The sequence below is a fragment of the Megalobrama amblycephala genome, linkage group LG5, assembly GCF_018812025.1.
Source record: "Megalobrama amblycephala isolate DHTTF-2021 linkage group LG5, ASM1881202v1, whole genome shotgun sequence".
Taxonomy (NCBI): Eukaryota; Metazoa; Chordata; class Actinopteri; order Cypriniformes; family Xenocyprididae; genus Megalobrama; species Megalobrama amblycephala.
Window position 1 is genome coordinate 10,488,814 of NC_063048.1, and position 19,166 is coordinate 10,507,979.

The 19,166-nt window shown below is 38.9% G+C and overlaps 1 protein-coding gene across 5 annotated transcripts in view; it reads left to right on the forward strand.

Moving 5' to 3' along the window:
* The first annotated feature begins 17,097 nt into the window (after positions 1-17,097).
* LOC125268444 (cytochrome c oxidase assembly protein COX19) overlaps positions 17,098-19,166 on the forward strand; it is a 40,213-nt gene continuing 38,144 nt past the window's right edge. For 2 of the 5 annotated variants that reach the window (XM_048190639.1, XM_048190637.1), the window contains exon 1: positions 17,099-17,350. Coding sequence is in view for 1 of the 5 variants with exons in the window: in XM_048190642.1 (XP_048046599.1) it covers positions 17,269-17,350 (82 nt within the window). In the remaining 4 variants the exon portion in view is untranslated. Of the gene's footprint in view, positions 17,351-19,166 lie in introns of all 5 variants that reach the window. The other 3 variants (XM_048190638.1, XM_048190640.1, XM_048190642.1) reach the window with 3 other exon arrangements.

Sequence of the window (19,166 nt, forward strand, 5' to 3'; positions counted from 1 at the left end):
CTTGCGGCATTCTGAAAAGTTGAGAATTTTTCATCTCCATGCGCCTGGAAAACGCACCGCATGCGCGTCGGGTTGCTTCCATTATAAGTGCGGCTACATTTGAAATAACTGACTTGCACGCGGAAAAAACGCAATATGTGAACGGCCCCTAAGACATTGCAAGCATTTTCTTTCACTGCAGTGAAAGAAAGCCTCACGTGACCAAGCAGGAGACTAACGCGAGAAAAACCTGTTTGCAAGATTTGATGTGTGTGTGAAACACTTACTGAACTAGAGAGCTGATTGAGACACACACTTAATATGCGGTGACAACCCAGCTTCTCTCACTGCCACCTCCATGTTGCGTGCGTTGTCAATAACAACAGCAGTACTATGAGGAGCCCTTTCAAGCTCCCACTCTTGTAGCCACTTTTAAAGTCTGAAGCATGAAACTTTACATTTACCTTTCCAGTCGTTCTGTCGTGTGACTGGAAAACCAAAATCCTGCCGCACTCGTCGGACTTCTGTCGGATTTCTGCAACTGCGATGAAATCACACGCGATGCTGTTGCAGAGTAGGTCACGTCGGCAGCTCAACCAATGAGATTAGACTGCCTTCATATCGTAAAAGTATCGCCATCACTCTACGATACATATCGTAACATTTTTGCACCGTGAAATATCGTACTGCGATATATCGTTACACCCCTAGTATTATTGATGAATGCGATGTTTATGTTTCGACCCTGCTTGAAGAATTCATCAGCAGGTCAACTGAGAGAAGGCCCACTTTTGGAAAAGTGTGAAAGCCCTTAGGAGCGCAAACTGTTCTTTTTCTGAATGCTGTATGATATAGCCTAGTGTTATGAATAAATCAAGCCTTTATTACATTATGTAATAAAGGCTTGATTTATTAATTTATTTCGTTTCATTTTCTTAACAATTAAGATGATGCATGTGTTTATCCAGTCTAATCGAAGTGTGCGTCTCTCCCCCGACTTTCCCAACAAAAATCCCGCCCCCTCTCAGAAAATACATAAAACTGACATTACTGAGCTATATACGTTTAAAAGTAGCCTATTAAAATTGTACATAGCCTATCAAATGTGTAAATAGCATCACAAGAAGTACACATGACAAAGCCAGCACTTTGGTCATCATCTTTCATTATTTCGGTAAATGTCTCCCACTTTGCTCTTTCTATTTGTGTATTTGCGGAGCTTCCACTCCCCAGTCTTCACCTTTTCTCTTGCCGCCTCCATCTCTACCTGCAGACTGAGCTTGTGCGTCATCTTCGCGCCAGTTATTCAGCCAATAAAGTGCAGGCCTATGTATTTCATAGAAAATTGTGTCTATTACTATATATATTACAAAGGTTTAATTGGCATCTTTATTTCAAACGACCCGACCGACCGCGACCTGAATATCATTAAAAATATTTTTGGATGACTCGTAACCGCAGGTGACCGCGGGCACCCGCTCATTTTGAATCAACCCGCGCATCACTGCTATCCACCCTATCTGCCCTAAATAGTATTGAATATTACTAGTGTCACATACTATTTAGGATGGATAGTATGCACATTGAGATGCAGACACAGTCACACATCACTCTGGACTACATTTCCAACAATTACCTTTTCATGGCACACACAGTCACACATCACTCTGGACTACATTTCCCACAATTCCCTTTTCATGGAACACAGTCACACATCACTTTGGACTACATTTCCCACAATTCCCCATCTAGGAACCAATCACACCTGTTTCCCATCAGTGACACTTTATAAGCTGCACTCAAACACACACACACATTGCTGAGTATTGTTTAGCCCTGCATTGCGCCTTGTTTGCTACCTTGTCTCCATGTTTCCTGCCCTGCCTGTATTTTTGACTTTGGACTGTTTCCTGGATTATGATCGTTTGCTGCCTGCCCTGATATTTGCCTGTTTTTTTGGACTACTCTTTGCATTGTCTCTCCTGAACCTGTTTGCTGGTGTTTGACCTCCTGCTTGTGTGACTACGCTCTTTTAATAAAGCTTGCACTTGGATCTACCACCTTGTCGTCTCGACCTCAAACATTACACCCTCAATGTAAAATTTAAATAGGAGGAGAACATTTGGCATCTAACTCAAAATAACTGCTTTCAGCAGATCAATCTGTATTCATAAACAGATTGTATAAAAAGTTGAAGAACATTCGATGTGAACCCAAAAAGGCTACATCTATAATCTCTTGAATATGAAAAATAACAAACAACAAATCCATTTGTCTTAAAGCGGTGGAACATAGTGCAGAACAAAGTGCAGCAATTAAGTTGCCCCGGCAGGGCAGTGTGTATCAAAAAGTTCAATGAAAATAAAAAATAGAAATATAGCTGCGAGCAGCGATGGCGGGCCCCAGCCGGTGGCACCACCACCCCGGTAGCTTCGGGGCAACAGTGTACAGTGGGCAATAGTCGTTTAAAACGGTTAAACGTCAAAGGACTATGTCAAATTCACTCTACATTTACTGCACTACAAGGTGGCGCTATAGAGCCCCTCCTCCCTGCCCGTTTCTAAACCTTTGCCCATGTCTACTGGATAACAATCCTAACGTGTGTGTCGAGTTTCATACAATTTGAAGCATGCTAACAGTCTCAAAAGCATCCAAAACAAATTTTAAAGTTTCATGCGTTGCCAAGGCAACAGTTTTTGAGATATCACAATTCTTTTCAAAGGTCTACATCTGCTTTTTTTTTTAACATTATTCTGATGAAGTTTGAAGCAAATCAGGAAAAAATAAGAGGGTGATCTCAAAGCATGCTGAAAGTAACACATTTCCTGCTGCCAGTTGGTGGCGCTATAACTTTGAATCACAATAGTCACATCCATGTGATCAGACTCCTATAACGAACACACAGCTGAAGTTTCATAAACATCAATCAATGTATGCAGAAGTTATAACACACTTCCTGTTTCCCTTTTCTCGCCATAAATTCGTTGCCTCGCCACGGCCAAACCGTTCGACATATCAAAAATCCGCTGGCAATTTTTCATCATCAATGTCTTGACTTCATGCTGACCGAGTTTGGTGGTGATCAGATTAATCGCCTAGGAGGAGTATATCAAATTCCAGAGCATGTGTTTTTCAAACAACCCGTAATAGCTTACTTCCTGTTGGGGTGGAGTAGAACTTAGAGCATGAAAAGTTGTTTGTCCCGATGAGGTCTATATCTGTACCAAGTTTCATACTAATACGTGCAAGTGTGTTTAGTATATGGACCGAGTTTTCTGACTTTTTCAAGGGGGCGCTGCCGAGCCCCCCTGCCACGCCGGATACCAGCTTCTGCCCGGCCCTGATGGCCACGGATTCCAATGTGTGTGCCAATTTTCAAGAGTTTTTGAGCATGTTAAGGCCCCCAAAATGCCCCGGAAGACGGAAAAATAAATAAATAAATAAATATAGCTGCGAGCAGCGATGACGGGCCAAAGCCCGGAGGCACCGCCACCCCGGTGGCTTCAGGGCAACTTCACGGCGGGCAATGGGCATTTAAAACAGTTAAACATAAAAGGACTATGTCAAATTCACACCACATTTACTGCAGCAGCTGATGCTTCTATGATCACAAACCAAAACAGCCACATCCATGAGATTGTTTAAAATGAGATGATTTTCATGTCATAGAATGTCATAAGCCAATTTCAAATGAGTGCAGAATATCATCCTAATCTGCCATGTCTGTGTTTTTTTCTCAGACAACCTCTAAAAAAATTCTAGAGCAAATTCTAGATTATTATTTGTACAAAATCCACTGTGCTCTGAGAAATCTAATCCAGCCTTAGTCCACTTTTAAATAATCATTTCCTGATCATTTACCCACCCCCATGTCATCCAAGATGTTCTTGTCTTTCTTTCATCAGTCAAAAAGAAATTAAGATTTTTGATGAAACATTCCATGATTATTCTCCTTATTGTAGACTTCAGGGGCCTCCAAATGGTTGAAGGTCAAAATTACAGTTTTAGTGCAGCTTCAAAGGGCTTTAAACGATACCAGATGAGGAATAAGGGACTTATCTAACGAAACGATCTGTCATTTAAAAAAAAAAAATACAACTGTATTTTGCTTTATAAACACAAAATATTGCCTTGACCGTACTTCTAAAAACTAAACTGATGCTACGTAAGTAGAATAGGAAAGGCGTAGGACATACAGTGTAAGGCGATATTTTGTCTTTATGAAGCATATACAGTTGTATTTTTTTTCAAAAATGACAGATCGTTTCGCTATGTAAGTCCCTTATTCCTCATGTTCCACATGAACATCTTGGATGACATTGGGGTGAGTAAATTATCAAGAAAAGTTTATTTAAAAGTGGACTAATCCTTTAATGTGAATGTCTGTGATTGATGATGTTGTATAATCCTCACACTTCTCTTTGTGTTTTTTTTTACCTCCCTGAGCTGTTATTTGTGCACCAATCTTATGGACCAAAAGCATGTTTTCATTTAATTTCAATATATGTGGTATACAATGAAAAAAATAAAAAATAAAAATAAATGGAACCAAATCACAGAACCTGCAAAGATAATTTTAATGTCAGTCTCAGGAAATAGTAAGGTACATGTCTAGATTTTCCTGCTCACTTATGCAAGTTTATTTTAAACAGCCACTTTTGTAATCATGTGAAATTTTATTTTAATAAATTTGAATTATATCAATAAATAATTAATTAAAAAATTATTTTAGAAAATTATTTAGAAAACTATTCCTGTACCAATAGGGATATAGTGTTATAGTTAAATTTCAAATGAGTGTGAAGTTATCATTTGCAGTGTGTTCTTATATTTTAATTAACCTAATTATAAAACTAATAATGTAATACTATGTTGTCAGTGGCCTACAAATGCACTGGCTTGATTAGCTGCTTCAGGTGTGTTTGAGTCTGAGAATAAAATGAGTCTGCAAAAAAAAAAAAAGGGTTAAATAACTGATCAGGGGTGTAAAACTCTCTCTCTCTCTCACTCAAACACACACACACACACACACACACACACACACAGGAAGTAATAGCTTACTTCCTGTTGAGGTGATGTATAACTTAGAGTATGAAAGTTGTTCGGCCCGATGAGGTCTATATGTGTACCGAGTTTCAAACTAATACCTGCAAGCGTGTTTGATATATGGACCAAGTTTTCGGAGCCCATTCAAGGGGGCGCTGTCGAGCCCCCCTGCCACGCCCGGGTACCAGCTTTTGCCCGGCCCTGAGGGCCGCAGGTTCCGATGTATGTGCAAAGTTTCATGAGTTTTCGAGCATAGTAAGGGCCCCAAAAATGCCCGAATAGTCAGAAAAAAAATTATAATAAATATAGCTGCGAGCAGCGATGACGGGCCAAAGCCCGGTGGCACCGCCACCCCGGTGGCTTCAGGTCAACTGTGCACGGCAGGCAATGGGCATTTAAAACGGTTAAACATAAAAGGACTATGTCAATTTCACACCACATTTACTGCAGCAGCTTTTACTTCAAACTTCAGCCATGTTTTTAGTGTTTTTGTTCCAAACAGCATATTATTAACTTATAACCATTTCAACTGCCAGAAGACTGCTATTACACTACAATTGTCCATTATAGATCATTTTAGAATAAAAAATATTTTCTTACATATATTTCCCTGTCAGCTTGCCTCCTTTAAGATGACAAATACATGATATTTTTTATTTATTTATTTATTTATTTATTTTTACTCCTACTGCTAATACCTTATTAAATTCATACACATATTTCTTTCAAACCATATTAAGGCTGTGCACTATAAGTAAATGTTGTGTTATACCAAACATTGATTATATATATATAATAACTACACACAAAATATTGCATTGTACCCTAAACAATGCAGTTTTATTTTCCAAGTTTTACAGTTCATTAAAACTCATACAATGAAAACATAGAATCAATCTGCTTTATTCAGTGCCTAACACAGCTATTTTGTTATTCGAACTTAGAAAAAGACAAAGACTAACAGTTTTCTTATCTTTTTACTGATCTGAAATATAGTACCTTCATTTTGAATTCATCCAGGTTCAATTATTAAACATACAATCGCAATTTAAATTAAATCAAACAATGAGTGAAAAATATCATCCTAATCTGCCATGTCTGTTTTTTCTCAGACAAACCCTAAAAAAATTGTAGAGCAAATTCCATACTGTTTATTTGTGCAAACTCCACCGTGCTCTGAGAAATCTAATTTAGCCTTAATGCAAATGTCTGTGATTGCTGATGTTGTATTCACCTTATTCCAACGCCCCATGATGCTTTGCCCGAATTATGGGAGTAATTTCCGTTAAGCTGTAAACTGTCAGTGATAGACACTATGAAAGCAGTAATGTGTTTTATTTTTAAACTGGGTACAATGAGATGACATTATTCTACTCACCCTTCAACCAACGAACAATAAATGGACATTTAAAAGTGTGAAAGCATCAACAAGGTAATTTCAACAGGCCATGAAAAGGTGTGATTCTTTCCACAGCAATAATGGATGGGTTGAACATATGCTCTAGTGATATTTATGCATTATGTAATACGTTGCCTTAATAAAAATGTTCATGAACTTCAGCATTGTGTGATACTATTTCAAAGTGATTTCCATTTTAATAAATTGTACTTACCTGTGAAACAAACCTGGAAAGAGACGTGAGGCTTTGAGGAGATTCTCTGTGCATTCCAGTGAATTATTAATGGGATGTATTGTAAATTACAGTGGCATGAAAAAGTATGTGAACCACTTGCAGAATCTGTGAAAATGTGAATAATTTTAATAAAATATTTGAGATCATAAAAAATGCATGTTATTTTTTATTTAGTACTGTCCTGAGTAAGATATTTTACATAAAAGATGTTTACTTTTAGTTCACAAGACAAAACAATAGCTGAATTTATTAAAATAACCCCATTCAAAAGTTTGTGAACCACTGATTATCAATACTGTGTGTGGTTACCTGGATGATCTATGACTGTTTTTATGTTTTGTGATGGTTGTTCATGAGTCTCTTGTTTGTCCTGAGCAGTTAAACTGAGCTCTGTTCTTCAGAAAAATCCTCCAGGTCTTGCAGAAATGTCAGTTTTCAAGCATTTTTGCATATTTTAACCCTTTCCAGCAGTGACTGAATGATTCTGAGATCCGTCTTTTCACACTGAGGACAACTGAGGGACTCAAACACAACTATTAAAAAAGGTTCAAACATTCACTGATGCTCCAGAAGGAAACACAATGCATTAAGAGCCGGGGGGGTGAAAACATCTTTTATGTAAAGTATCTTACTCAGGACAGTACTAAATAAAAAATAACTTGCATTTTGTGTGATCTCACTTATTTTATTAAAATTATTCACATTTTCACAGATTCTGCAAGTGGTTCACATACTTTTTCATGCCACTGTATATAGAGAGAACAGACCACAAATGTGCAGTATATGCTGTCCTTTTTCATACTATTACAATCGCCTAGGAGGAGTATATCAAATTCCAGAGCATGTGTTTTAAGCTTACTTCCTGTTGAGGTGACGTATAACTTAGAGTACGAAAGTTGTTTGGCCCGATGATGTCTATATGTGTACTGAGTTTTATATTTATATGTGCAAGCGTGTTTGATATATAGACCAAAATTTCGGAGCCTGTTCAAGGGGGCGCTGTCGAGCCCTCCTGCCACGCCCAGGTACCAACTTCTGCCTGGCCCTGATGGCCGCGGGTTCCAATGTATGTGCAAAGTTTCATGAGTTTTCGAGCATGGTAAGGGCCCCAAAAATGCACGAATAGTCGGAAAAAAAAAAAATAATAATAATAATCCTAAAGAAAACAATAGGGCCTTCAGCCCCTTGGGCTTTGGCCCTAATAATAATCCTAAAGAAAACAATAGGGCCTTCAACCCCTTACAGGGCTTTGGCCCTAATAATAATTAAAGCTGCAAGCAGCGATGAAAGGGCCCTCGCACCCGGGCTCACCGTCACCCGTTGGCCTCAGGAAAACAGCGAACAGTGGGCAACATGCATGTAAGCGAGTAAATACAGGAGAATTATGGCAAAATCATGTAAAAGTGCCACACTTCCTGCTGCCAACAGGTGGCGCTATAGCTAACTGAATATTGTCATATAGATGTCTTTAGGCCAGGACTCTTATCACATATATGAAGTTTGGGGCAGATCAGACATAGTATGCCTGAGTTACAACAGCTTCCTCTTTCATAGCGAAACATCAGACTTTATCAGTCCGCCACGGACACGCCCTTCAACGAAATCTCAAGATCTTTGATATTTATCATCGCTAAGGTCTTAAGATTAGACTGACAACATATGATGTTGATCTGGTTAAATCTCTATGAGGAGTTAATCACAGTGTAAAACATGTCATTTCCTGTTGCCCCCAGGTGGCGCTCTGACTGTAACCGAATATTGTTATGAAGATGTCTTCAGGCCAGGTCTCTAATAAAACACGTGAAGTTTGGGGCAGATCGGACATTGTTTGTCTGAATTACAACAACTTCCTGTTTCATGGCGAAAACATCAAACTTTGTCAGGGTGCCACGGACACGCCCTTCAGTGAAAACTCTAGATCTTCGCAATTTAACGTCACAAAGGCCTTTAGATTAGACTGACCAAAAATGACATTGATCTGATTAAATCTCTAGGAGGAGTTCGTTAAAGTACAACGTCTGGAAAATGCAAAAAACGGTGAATTAATTCAAAATATCTGACTTCCTGTTTGGTTTCGGATTTCGCTCCAAGAGAATTTTTTGTAGGTACTGGGCTGATAAATGTGTGTACCGAATTTCAAACCCCTAGTGTTATGTAGCGAGCGGGGCTGTACGTTAGATGGCGCTATCGAGCCATTTTGCCACGCCCAATTCCGAAACCCATAACAGACGTAAATTTTCACCACTTCTGACGCGTGTGCAAAGTTTCATGAGTTTTCAAGCACGTTTAGGCCCTCTAAAATGCGATTCACTTTGGAGAAGAAGAAGAAGAAGAAGAATAATAATAAATATAGCTGCGAGCAGCGATGGCGGGCCCAAGCCCAGTGGCACCGCCACCCCGGTGGCTTCAGGGCAACTGTGCACAGCGGGCAATAGGCATTTAAAACGGTTAAACATCAAAGGACTATGTCAAATTCACTCCACATTTACTGTACTACAAGGTGCCGCTATAGAGCCCCTCCTCCCTGCCCATTTTCAAAGGATTACATGTGCCAAGTTAACATTATTCTGATGAATTTTGAAGCAAATCAGGTAAAAATAAGAGGGTGATCTCAATGTATGCTGAAAGTGACACATTTTCTGCTTCCAGTTGGTGGCGCTATGACTTTGAATCACAATAGTCACATCCATGTGATCAGCCTTGTACAACGAAGACTAAGCCAAAGTTTCATCAAAATCAATTAATGTATGCAGAAGTTATAACACTTTGTTTCCCTTTTCTTGCCATAAATTCGTTGCCTCGCCACGGCCAAACCGTTTGAGATATCCAAAATCCGTTTGCAATTAAACAACTTCAATGTGTTAGCAACAAGTTAAAAAAAGCTTGGTGTAAATTGGATAAACCCTGTAGGAGTAGTAGTATAAAATTCATAGCCTGTTTTTTCAAAAAATTAACATTCAAACCAAAATAGCTGACTTCCTGTTGGTCGGAGCTAATGAATGTAAATTAGAAAATTGTCCGGCTTGATGAGAACAATATGTGTACCGAGTTTGGTGACTGTAGGAAAAACAAACCCCCCCACTTTTGTCAAAAGGTGGCGCTACTGAGCCCCTCCACCACGCCCATTTCTATGGCTTTGTCCATGTCTACTGGTTGACAATATTGATGTGTGTGTCGAGTTTCATGCAATTTGAAGCATGTTAAGAGCCTCAAAAACACTCAAGAATATTATTACAGTTTGACCTGTTGCCATGGCAACAATATTTCAAATATCAAAAATCCTGTCATAGGTCTACATCTGCTGTGTATTGACATTACACTGATGAAGTTTGAAGCAAATCAGGTAAAAATAAGAGGGTGATCTCAAAACATTTCAAAAAGTGATACACTTCCTGCTGCCAGTTGGTGGCGCTATAACTTTGACTCACAATAGTCACATACCATGTGATCAGACTCCTATAACGAACACACTTGTGAAGTTTCATAAAGATCAATATATGTATGCAGACGTTATAACACATTTCCTGTTTCCTTTTTCTCGCCATAAATTCGTTGCCTCGCCACGGACCAAACCGTTCGAGATATCAAAAATCCCCTGGCAATTTTTAATCATCAGTGTCTTGACTTCATGCTGACCGAGTTTGGTGGCGATCGGATTAATCGTCTAGGAGGAGTATATCAAATTCCAGAGCATGCGTTTTTCAAACAACCCTTAATAGCTGACTTCCTGTTGGCGTGACGTTTAACTTAGAGCACGAAAGTTGTTTGGCCCGATGAGGTCTATATGTGTACCGAGTTTCAGACTAATACGTGCAAGCGTGTTTAATATATGGACCAAATTTTCAGACCTTTTTCAAGGGGGCGCTGTTGAGCCCCCTGCCACGCCCGGGTACCAGCTTCTGCCCGGCGTCCTGTTGGCCGCGGATTCCAATGTGTGTGCCAATTTTCAAGAGTTTTTGAGCATGTTAAGGCCCCCAAAATGCCCCGGAAGACGGAAAAAAAATAAAAATAATAATAATAAAAAAAAAAAAAAATAATAATAAATATAGCTGCGAGCAGCGATGCTCAAGCCCGGTGGCACCGCCACCCCGGTGGCTTCAGGGCAACTGTGCACAGCGGGCAATAGGCACTTAAAACGGTTAAACATCAAAGGACTATGTCAAATTCACTCCACATTTACTGCACTACAAGGTGCCACTATAGAGCCCCTCCTCCCTGCCCATTTTCAAAGGATTACATGTGCCAAGTTTTAACATTATTCTGATGAATTTTGAAGCAAATCAGGTAAAAATAAGAGAGTGATCTCAATGTATGCTGAAAGTGACACATTTTCTGCTTCCAGTTGGTGGCGCTATGACTTTGAATCACAATAGTCACATCCATGTGATCAGCCTTGTACAACGAAGACTAAGCCGAAGTTTCATCAAAATCAATTAATGTATGCAGAAGTTATAACACTTTGTTTCCCTTTTCTTGCCATAAATTCGTTGCCTCGCCACGGCCAAACCGTTTGAGATATCCAAAATCCGTTTGCAATTAAACAACTTCAATGTGTTAGCAACAAGTTAAAAAAAGCTTGGTGTAAATTGGATAAACCCTGTAGGAGTAGTAGTATAAAATTCATAGCCTGTTTTTTCAAAAAATTAACATTCAAACCAAAATAGCTGACTTCCTGTTGGTCGGAGCTAATGAATGTAAATTAGAAAATTGTCCGGCTTGATGAGAACAATATGTGTACCAAGTTTGGTGACTGTAGGAAAAACAAACCCCCCCACTTTTGTCAAAAGGTGGCGCTACTGAGCCCCTCCACCACGCCCATTTCTATGGCTTTGTCCATGTCTACTGGTTGACAATATTGATGTGTGTGTCGAGTTTCATGCAATTTGAAGCATGTTAAGAGCCTCAAAAACACTCAAGAATATTATTACAGTTTGACCTGTTGCCATGGCAACAATATTTCAAATATCAAAAATCCTGTCATAGGTCTACATCTGCTGTGTATTGACATTACACTGATGAAGTTTGAAGCAAATCAGGTAAAAATAAGAGGGTGATCTCAAAACATTTCAAAAAGTGATACACTTCCTGCTGCCAGTTGGTGGCGCTATAACTTTGACTCACAATAGTCACATACATGTGATCAGACTCCTATAACGAACACACTTGTGAAGTTTCATAAAGATCAATATATGTATGCAGACGTTATAACACATTTCCTGTTTCCTTTTTCTCGCCATAAATTCGTTGCCTCGCCACGGACAAACCGTTCGAGATATCAAAAATCCCCTGGCAATTTTTAATCATCAGTGTCTTGACTTCATGCTGACCGAGTTTGGTGGCGATCGGATTAATCGTCTAGGAGGAGTATATCAAATTCCAGAGCATGCGTTTTTCAAACAACCCTTAATAGCTGACTTCCTGTTGGCGTGACGTTTAACTTAGAGCACGAAAGTTGTTCGGCCCGATGAGGTCTATATGTGTACCGAGTTTCAGACTAATACGTGCAAGCGTGTTTAATATATGGACCAAATTTTCAGACCTTTTTCAAGGGGGCGCTGTTGAGCCCCCCTGCCACGCCCGGGTACCAGCTTCTGCCCGGCCCTGTTGGCCGCGGATTCCAATGTGTGTGCCAATTTTCAAGAGTTTTTGAGCATGTTAAGGCCCCCAAAAAGCCCCGGAAGACGGAAAAAAAAAAAAAAAAAAAAAAAAAATAAAAAAAAAAAATAAATATAGCTGCGAGCAGCGATGGCGGGCCCAAGCCCGGTGGCACCGCCACCCCGGTGGCTTCAGGGCAACTGTGCACAGCGGGCAATAGGCACTTAAAACGGTTAAACATCAAAGGACTATGTCAAATTCACTCCACATTTACTGCACTACAAGGTGCCACTATAGAGCCCCTCCTCCCTGCCCATTTTCAAAGGATTACATGTGCCAAGTTTTAACATTATTCTGATGAATTTTGAAGCAAATCAGGTAAAAATAAGAGGGTGATCTCAATGTATGCTGAAAGTGACACATTTTCTGCTTCCAGTTGGTGGCGCTATTACTTTGAATCACAATAGTCACATCCATGTGATCAGCCTTGTACAACGAAGACTAAGCCGAAGTTTCATCAAAATCAATTAATGTATGCAGAAGTTATAACACTTTGTTTCCCTTTTCTTGCCATAAATTCGTTGCCTCGCCACGGCCAAACCGTTTGAGATATCCAAAATCCGTTTGCAATTAAACAACTTCAATGTGTTAGCAACAAGTTAAAAAAAGTTTGGTGTAAATTGGATAAACCCTGTAGGAGCAGTAGTATAAAATTCATAGCCTGTTTTTTCAAAAAATTAACATTCAAACCAAAATAGCTGACTTCCTGTTGGTCGGAGCTAATGAATGTAAATTAGAAAATTGTCCGGCTTGATGAGAACAATATGTGTACCGAGTTTGGTGATTGTAGGAAAAACTAACCCCCCCACTTTTGTCAAAAGGTGGCGCTACTGAGCCCCTCCACCACGCCCATTTCTATGGCTTTGTCCATGTCTACTGGTTGACAATATTGATGTGTGTGTCGAGTTTCATGCAATTTGAAGCATGTTAAGAGCCTCAAAAACACTCAAGAATATTATTACAGTTTGACCTGTTGCCATGGCAACAATATTTCAAATATCAAAAATCCTGTCATAGGTCTACATCTGCTGTGTATTGACATTACACTGATGAAGTTTGAAGCAAATCAGGTAAAAATAAGAGGGTGATCTCAAAACATTTCAAAAAGTGATACACTTCCTGCTGCCAGTTGGTGGCGCTATAACTTTGACTCACAATAGTCACATCCATGTGATCAGACTCCTATAACGAACACACTCGTGAAGTTTCATAAAGATCAATATATGTATGCAGACGTTATAACACATTTCCTGTTTCCTTTTTCTCGCCATAAATTCGTTGCCTCGCCACGGCCAAACCGTTCGAGATATCAAAAATCCCCTGGCAATTTTTAATCATCAGTGTCTTGACTTCATGCTGACCGAGTTTGGTGGCGATCGGATTAATCGTCTAGGAGGAGTATATCAAATTCCAGAGCATGCGTTTTTCAAACAACCCTTAATAGCTGACTTCCTGTTGGCGTGGTGTTTAACTTAGAGCACGAAAGTTGTTCGGCCCGATGAGGTCTATATGTGTACTGAGTTTCATACTAATACGTGCAAGCGTGTTTAATATATGGACCAAATTTTCAGACTTTTTTCAAGGGGGCGCTGTCGAGCCCCCTGCCACGCCCGGGTACCAGCCTCTCCGGCGTCCTAATGGCCGCGGATTCCAATGTGTGTGCCAATTTTCAAGAGTTTTTGAGCATGTTAAGGCCCCCAAAAAGCCCCGGAAGACGGAAAAAAAATAAAAAAAAAAAAAAAAAAAAAAATAATAATAATCCTTAGAAGAACAAGAGGGCCCTGCGCGAATTTTCGCTTGGGCCCTAATAATCCTTAGAAAAACAAGAGGGCCCTGCGCGAATTTTCGCTTGGGCCCTAAAAAAAAAAAAAAAAATAATAATAATCCTTAGAAGAACAAGAGGGCCCTGCGCGAATTTTCGCTTGGGCCCTAATAATAATAATAATAAACGGAGCAATTCCAATAGGGTCCTCACACCATCGGTGCTCGGGCCCTAATAATAATAATAATAATAATAAACGGAGCAATTCCAATAGGGTCCTCACACCATCGGTGCTCGGGCCCTAATAATAATAATAATAATAATAATAATAATAATAAACGGAGCAATTCCAATAGGGTCCTCACACCATCGGTGCTCGGGCCCTAATAATAATAATAATAAACGGAGCAATTCCAATAGGGTTCTCACACCATCGGTGCTCGGGCCCTAATAATAATAATAATAATAATAAACGGAGCAATTCCAATAGGGTCCTCACACCATCGGTGCTCGGGCCCTAATAATAATAATAATAATAATAATAATAATAATAAATGGAGCAATTCCAATAGGGTCCTCACACCATCGGTGCTCGGGCCCTAATAATAATAATAATAATAATAATAATAATAATAATAATAAACGGAGCAATTCCAATAGGGTCCTCACACCATCGGTGCTCGGGCCCTAATAATAATAATAATAATAATAATAATAATAATAAACGGAGCAATTCCAATAGGGTCCTCACACCATCGGTGCTCGGGCCCTAATAATAATAATAATAATAATAATACTAATAATAAACGGAGCAATTCCAATAGGGTCCTCACACCATCGGTGCTCGGGCCCTAATAATAAAGAAAACAATAGGGCCTTCAGCCCCTTGGGCTTTGGCCCTAATAATCCTTAAAGAACAAGAGGGCCCTGCGCGCTAATTCGCTTGGGCCCTAATAATCCTAAAGAAAACAATAGGGCCTTCAGCCCCTTGGGCTTTGGCCCTAATAATAATAATCCAATAGAAAACAAAAGGGCCTTCAGGGCCCTAATAATAATAATAATAATAATAATAATAATAATAAACGGAGCAATTCCAATAGGGTCCTCACACCATCGGTGCTCGGGCCCTAATAATAATAATAATAATAATAATAATAATACGGAGCAATTCCAATAGGGTCCTCACACCATCGGTGCTCGGGCCCTAATAATAATAATAATAATAATAATAATAATAATAATAATAAACGGAGCAATTCCAATAGGGTCCTCACACCATCGGTGCTCGGGCCCTAATAATAATAATAATAATAATAATAATAATAAAAACGGAGCAATTCCAATAGGGTCCTCACACCATCGGTGCTCGGGCCCTAATAATAATAATAATAATAATAATAATAAACGGAGCAATTCCAATAGGGTCCTCACACCATCGGTGCTCGGGCCCTAATAACGGAGCAATTCCAATAGGGTCCTCACACCATCGGTGCTCGGGCCCTAATAATCCTAAAGAAAACAATAGGGCCTTCAGCCCCTTGGGCTTTGGCCCTAATAATCCTTAGAAGAACAAGAGGGCCCTGCGCGCTAATTCGCTTGGGCCCTAATAATCCTAAAGAAAACAATAGGGCCTTCAGCCCCTTGGGCTTTGGCCCTAATAATAATAATCCTAAAGAAAACAAAAGGGCCTTCAGCCCCTTACAGGGCTTTGGCCCTAATAATAATAATAATAATAAATGGAGCAATTCCAATAGGGTCCTCACACCATCGGTGCTCGGGCCCTAATAATAATAATAATAATAATAATAATAATAAACGGAGCAATTCCAATAGGGTCCTCACACCATCGGTGCTCGGGCCCTAATAATCCTTAGAAGAACAAGAGGGCCCTGCGCGCTAATTCGCTTGGGCCCTAATAATAATCCTAAAGAAAACAAAAGGGCCTTCAGCCCCTTACAGGGCTTTGGCCCTAATAAAAAGAAACGGAGCAATTCCAATAGGGTCCTCACACCATCGGTGCTCAGGCCCTAATAATAATAATAATAATAAACGGAGCAATTCCAATAGGGTCTTCACACCATCGGTGCTCGGGCCCTAATAATAATAATAAACGGAGCAATTCCAATAGGGTCCTCACACAATCGGTGCTCGGGCCCTAATAATCCTAAAGAAAACAATAGGGCCTTCAGCCCCTTGGGCTTTGGCCCTAATAATCCTAAAGAAAACAATAGGGCCTTCAGCCCCTTGGGCTTTGGCCCTAATAATAATAATAATCCTAAAGAAAACAATAGGGCCTTCAGCCCCTTGGGCTTTGGCCCTAATAATAATCCTAAAGAAAACAAAAGGGCCTTCAGCCCCTTACAGGTCTTTGGCCCTAATAATAATAATCCTAAAGAAAACAATAGGGCCTTCAGCCCCTTACAGGGCTTTGGCCCTAATAATCCTAAAGAAAACAATAGGGCCTTCAGCCCCTTACAGGGCTTTGGCCCTAATAATTCTAAAGAAAACAATAGGGCCTTCAGCCCCTTACAGGGCTTTGGCCCTAATAATAATAATAAACGGAGCAATTCCAATAGGGTCCTCACACCATCGGTGCTTGGGCCCTAATAATAATAATAAACGGAGCAATTCCAATAGGGTCCTCACACCATCGGTGCTCGGGCCCTAATAAATAAAGTAAAATAAAATAATAATGTGCACAGATAAATCATTTTTAATAAATACTGCAATATTCCATAAAAAACAAGAATGGACAATTTTGATTTCATGGTGACTTTAAAGCAAAAACACAAAATAAATCATGATATAAACCAACATATTATATAAACCAAAATATTTATATAAATTTATAAATATTTATAATATTAATATTTATATAATATGTATATAAACCAACATATAAAACCACAGAAAACTAGCAATTTTGTAATCGGATGTTTGATTAAAAACCTACTAGTGTAATCTTATAGGCTACATATAAACATCTTTGAAGTTGCTAAATATATGTAGCCTAAAAGATTAAGTCCGTTTGTTCCGCGTACCTTTATTTTGAAAACAAAGTCTAGTATTACAGAGGAAGTAAACTGTCAGGTTGTTGCGTAATTCACAGCTTCACGTGAGCGCCCATTAAAACCAAACAGTGCGCCCTCCTTTACCACTAAATGTTGCAGTGAGACCTTATATTAAGAAACAATGTCAACAGCGATGAACTTCGGAACCAAGACGTTCCGACCCCGTCCACCGGACAAAGGAGCATTTCCTTTGGATCATTTCGGTAAGTGATTGTGCGCATGCACCGTTGAGCAACAGCAGTCACAATTGTTGCGTCCCAATTCTACTTATACTATGCCGTAAAAGTACTGTTTTTGTGAAGAAAAAGTACGAGCTTTGGATACTTAGTAGTACTTCATAATTGCGTCTTTAACGGACCACTCGTTAACGTCCTTGCTGTCACCGTTTAAACTACCCCGTCATTGCCACAGTTAAAATCTGCCACATTAAATTTGATTTAATTTCATACCGTACCCACCTTTTTCCTAACGAGCCTATTGCGTTTGAGCATGAGAGGCACTTCCGATTTGGGGAAGTTCCACTCAAAAAGAACAATTTCAAATCATAAGGTAGCGCTACAAATAATCTTTATCTGTCAGATTGACTGAATGGGCTGTAAAATTCTCTTCGTGATCTATTTGTTAGACGTCAGGAGAACGTTACGTTTTTTTTGTTGTTGTTGTTTTTTTTTTTTTATGTTACGTATACAACAGCATCTGGTGAGGGCTCTTTTCAATCGCTATCTTTTCATCCTGTTAAATTTTAAAATAAAAAAAAATCCTTTGTATTCATGTAAATAATATATTTATTGGCTGTTATTAATGACAATAGATAAATGACAAAGATTATTTTTAAATATCACAATGTTCCAGTTAATGAACATTTTTATTAAAGGCACAGTATGTATGTTTCGCTGCTAGAGATCACTTATTCAAAACGATAACAAAGGCAATAACAATAACAAATAATAAACAAATAATAAAGGCATAGATTGATGACCCAGTGAATGAGTGTGGAATCATGGGAGTTGTTGTCTTCACCTCCTCAGCCGATCTAGAAAGCAATTCGAAAGGAGTCAGGCAGAAATCTTTTTCATGGATGAGCTAATGTTTTAAAGACCCCCTGTGGTGAAAATCAAGTTTTTAATGTTATGTCTATGTGGTGTTTTTAATATGCTTTAAGACAAACCATGTGCAAATTCATCAGTCAATAACATTGAGTATTTTCTCCTTCTAACTACAGTTCACCAGTCTCAAAAAATGCATTTTGAAATCGCCTCTGGGGCCTCATTTATAAAACTTTGTTCCTACGCATAAGTTGTGATTTATAAAAACAAACTTGACGGGAAAATTTGCGCACCTCCATGCAAACTCTGACCCATGCGTATGAACATTTTGGAGACAGAGCAGTTTGGCGACACCAATGGTGAGCTGAGGGACTGACAGCATATGAAGGAAATCCACTTTAAATCCTCATTATGAGTCATAATCATAAATACAGTGCATGTTCACAATAACAGTTTAAATAAATAAAAGAATGATTTAAACTCGCTTGGAAACTCATGTTTTAATTTTGATATATACATTTACATTAATATTACACTTTCACTATTGGTGATTAGCACTAAAATTACATTACGCAGTCATTACACAGAAGTTAAACAAAAATTATATGAGTTTAGATAGGTGATTGAAAGTAGCACATCTACTATCTGTTTCCACTAAAATAGCCTTAAAAATAACAAAATAACTTCCTAAAAGATATGTTCACCTTATCAGCAAAACTGCAGAAATTTGAATAGAATTGTTTTAAACTATTTGGCCAGTGGAAATGAATGAATCAAATCTATTCTAAAACCTTTATCTGAAGTATTTTATACAATTTTGTTTTAATGGATATTTTGATATATTTATTCTTCTAAAACATTTTTAAAAGAGGATATTGGATGATTTTTATCAATGTAGTGTATTGCACAAATGGCATTTATAGTCCATATCTAATATTTTTCAATGTCTTGTACCTTTGACAGTGTTAACCAT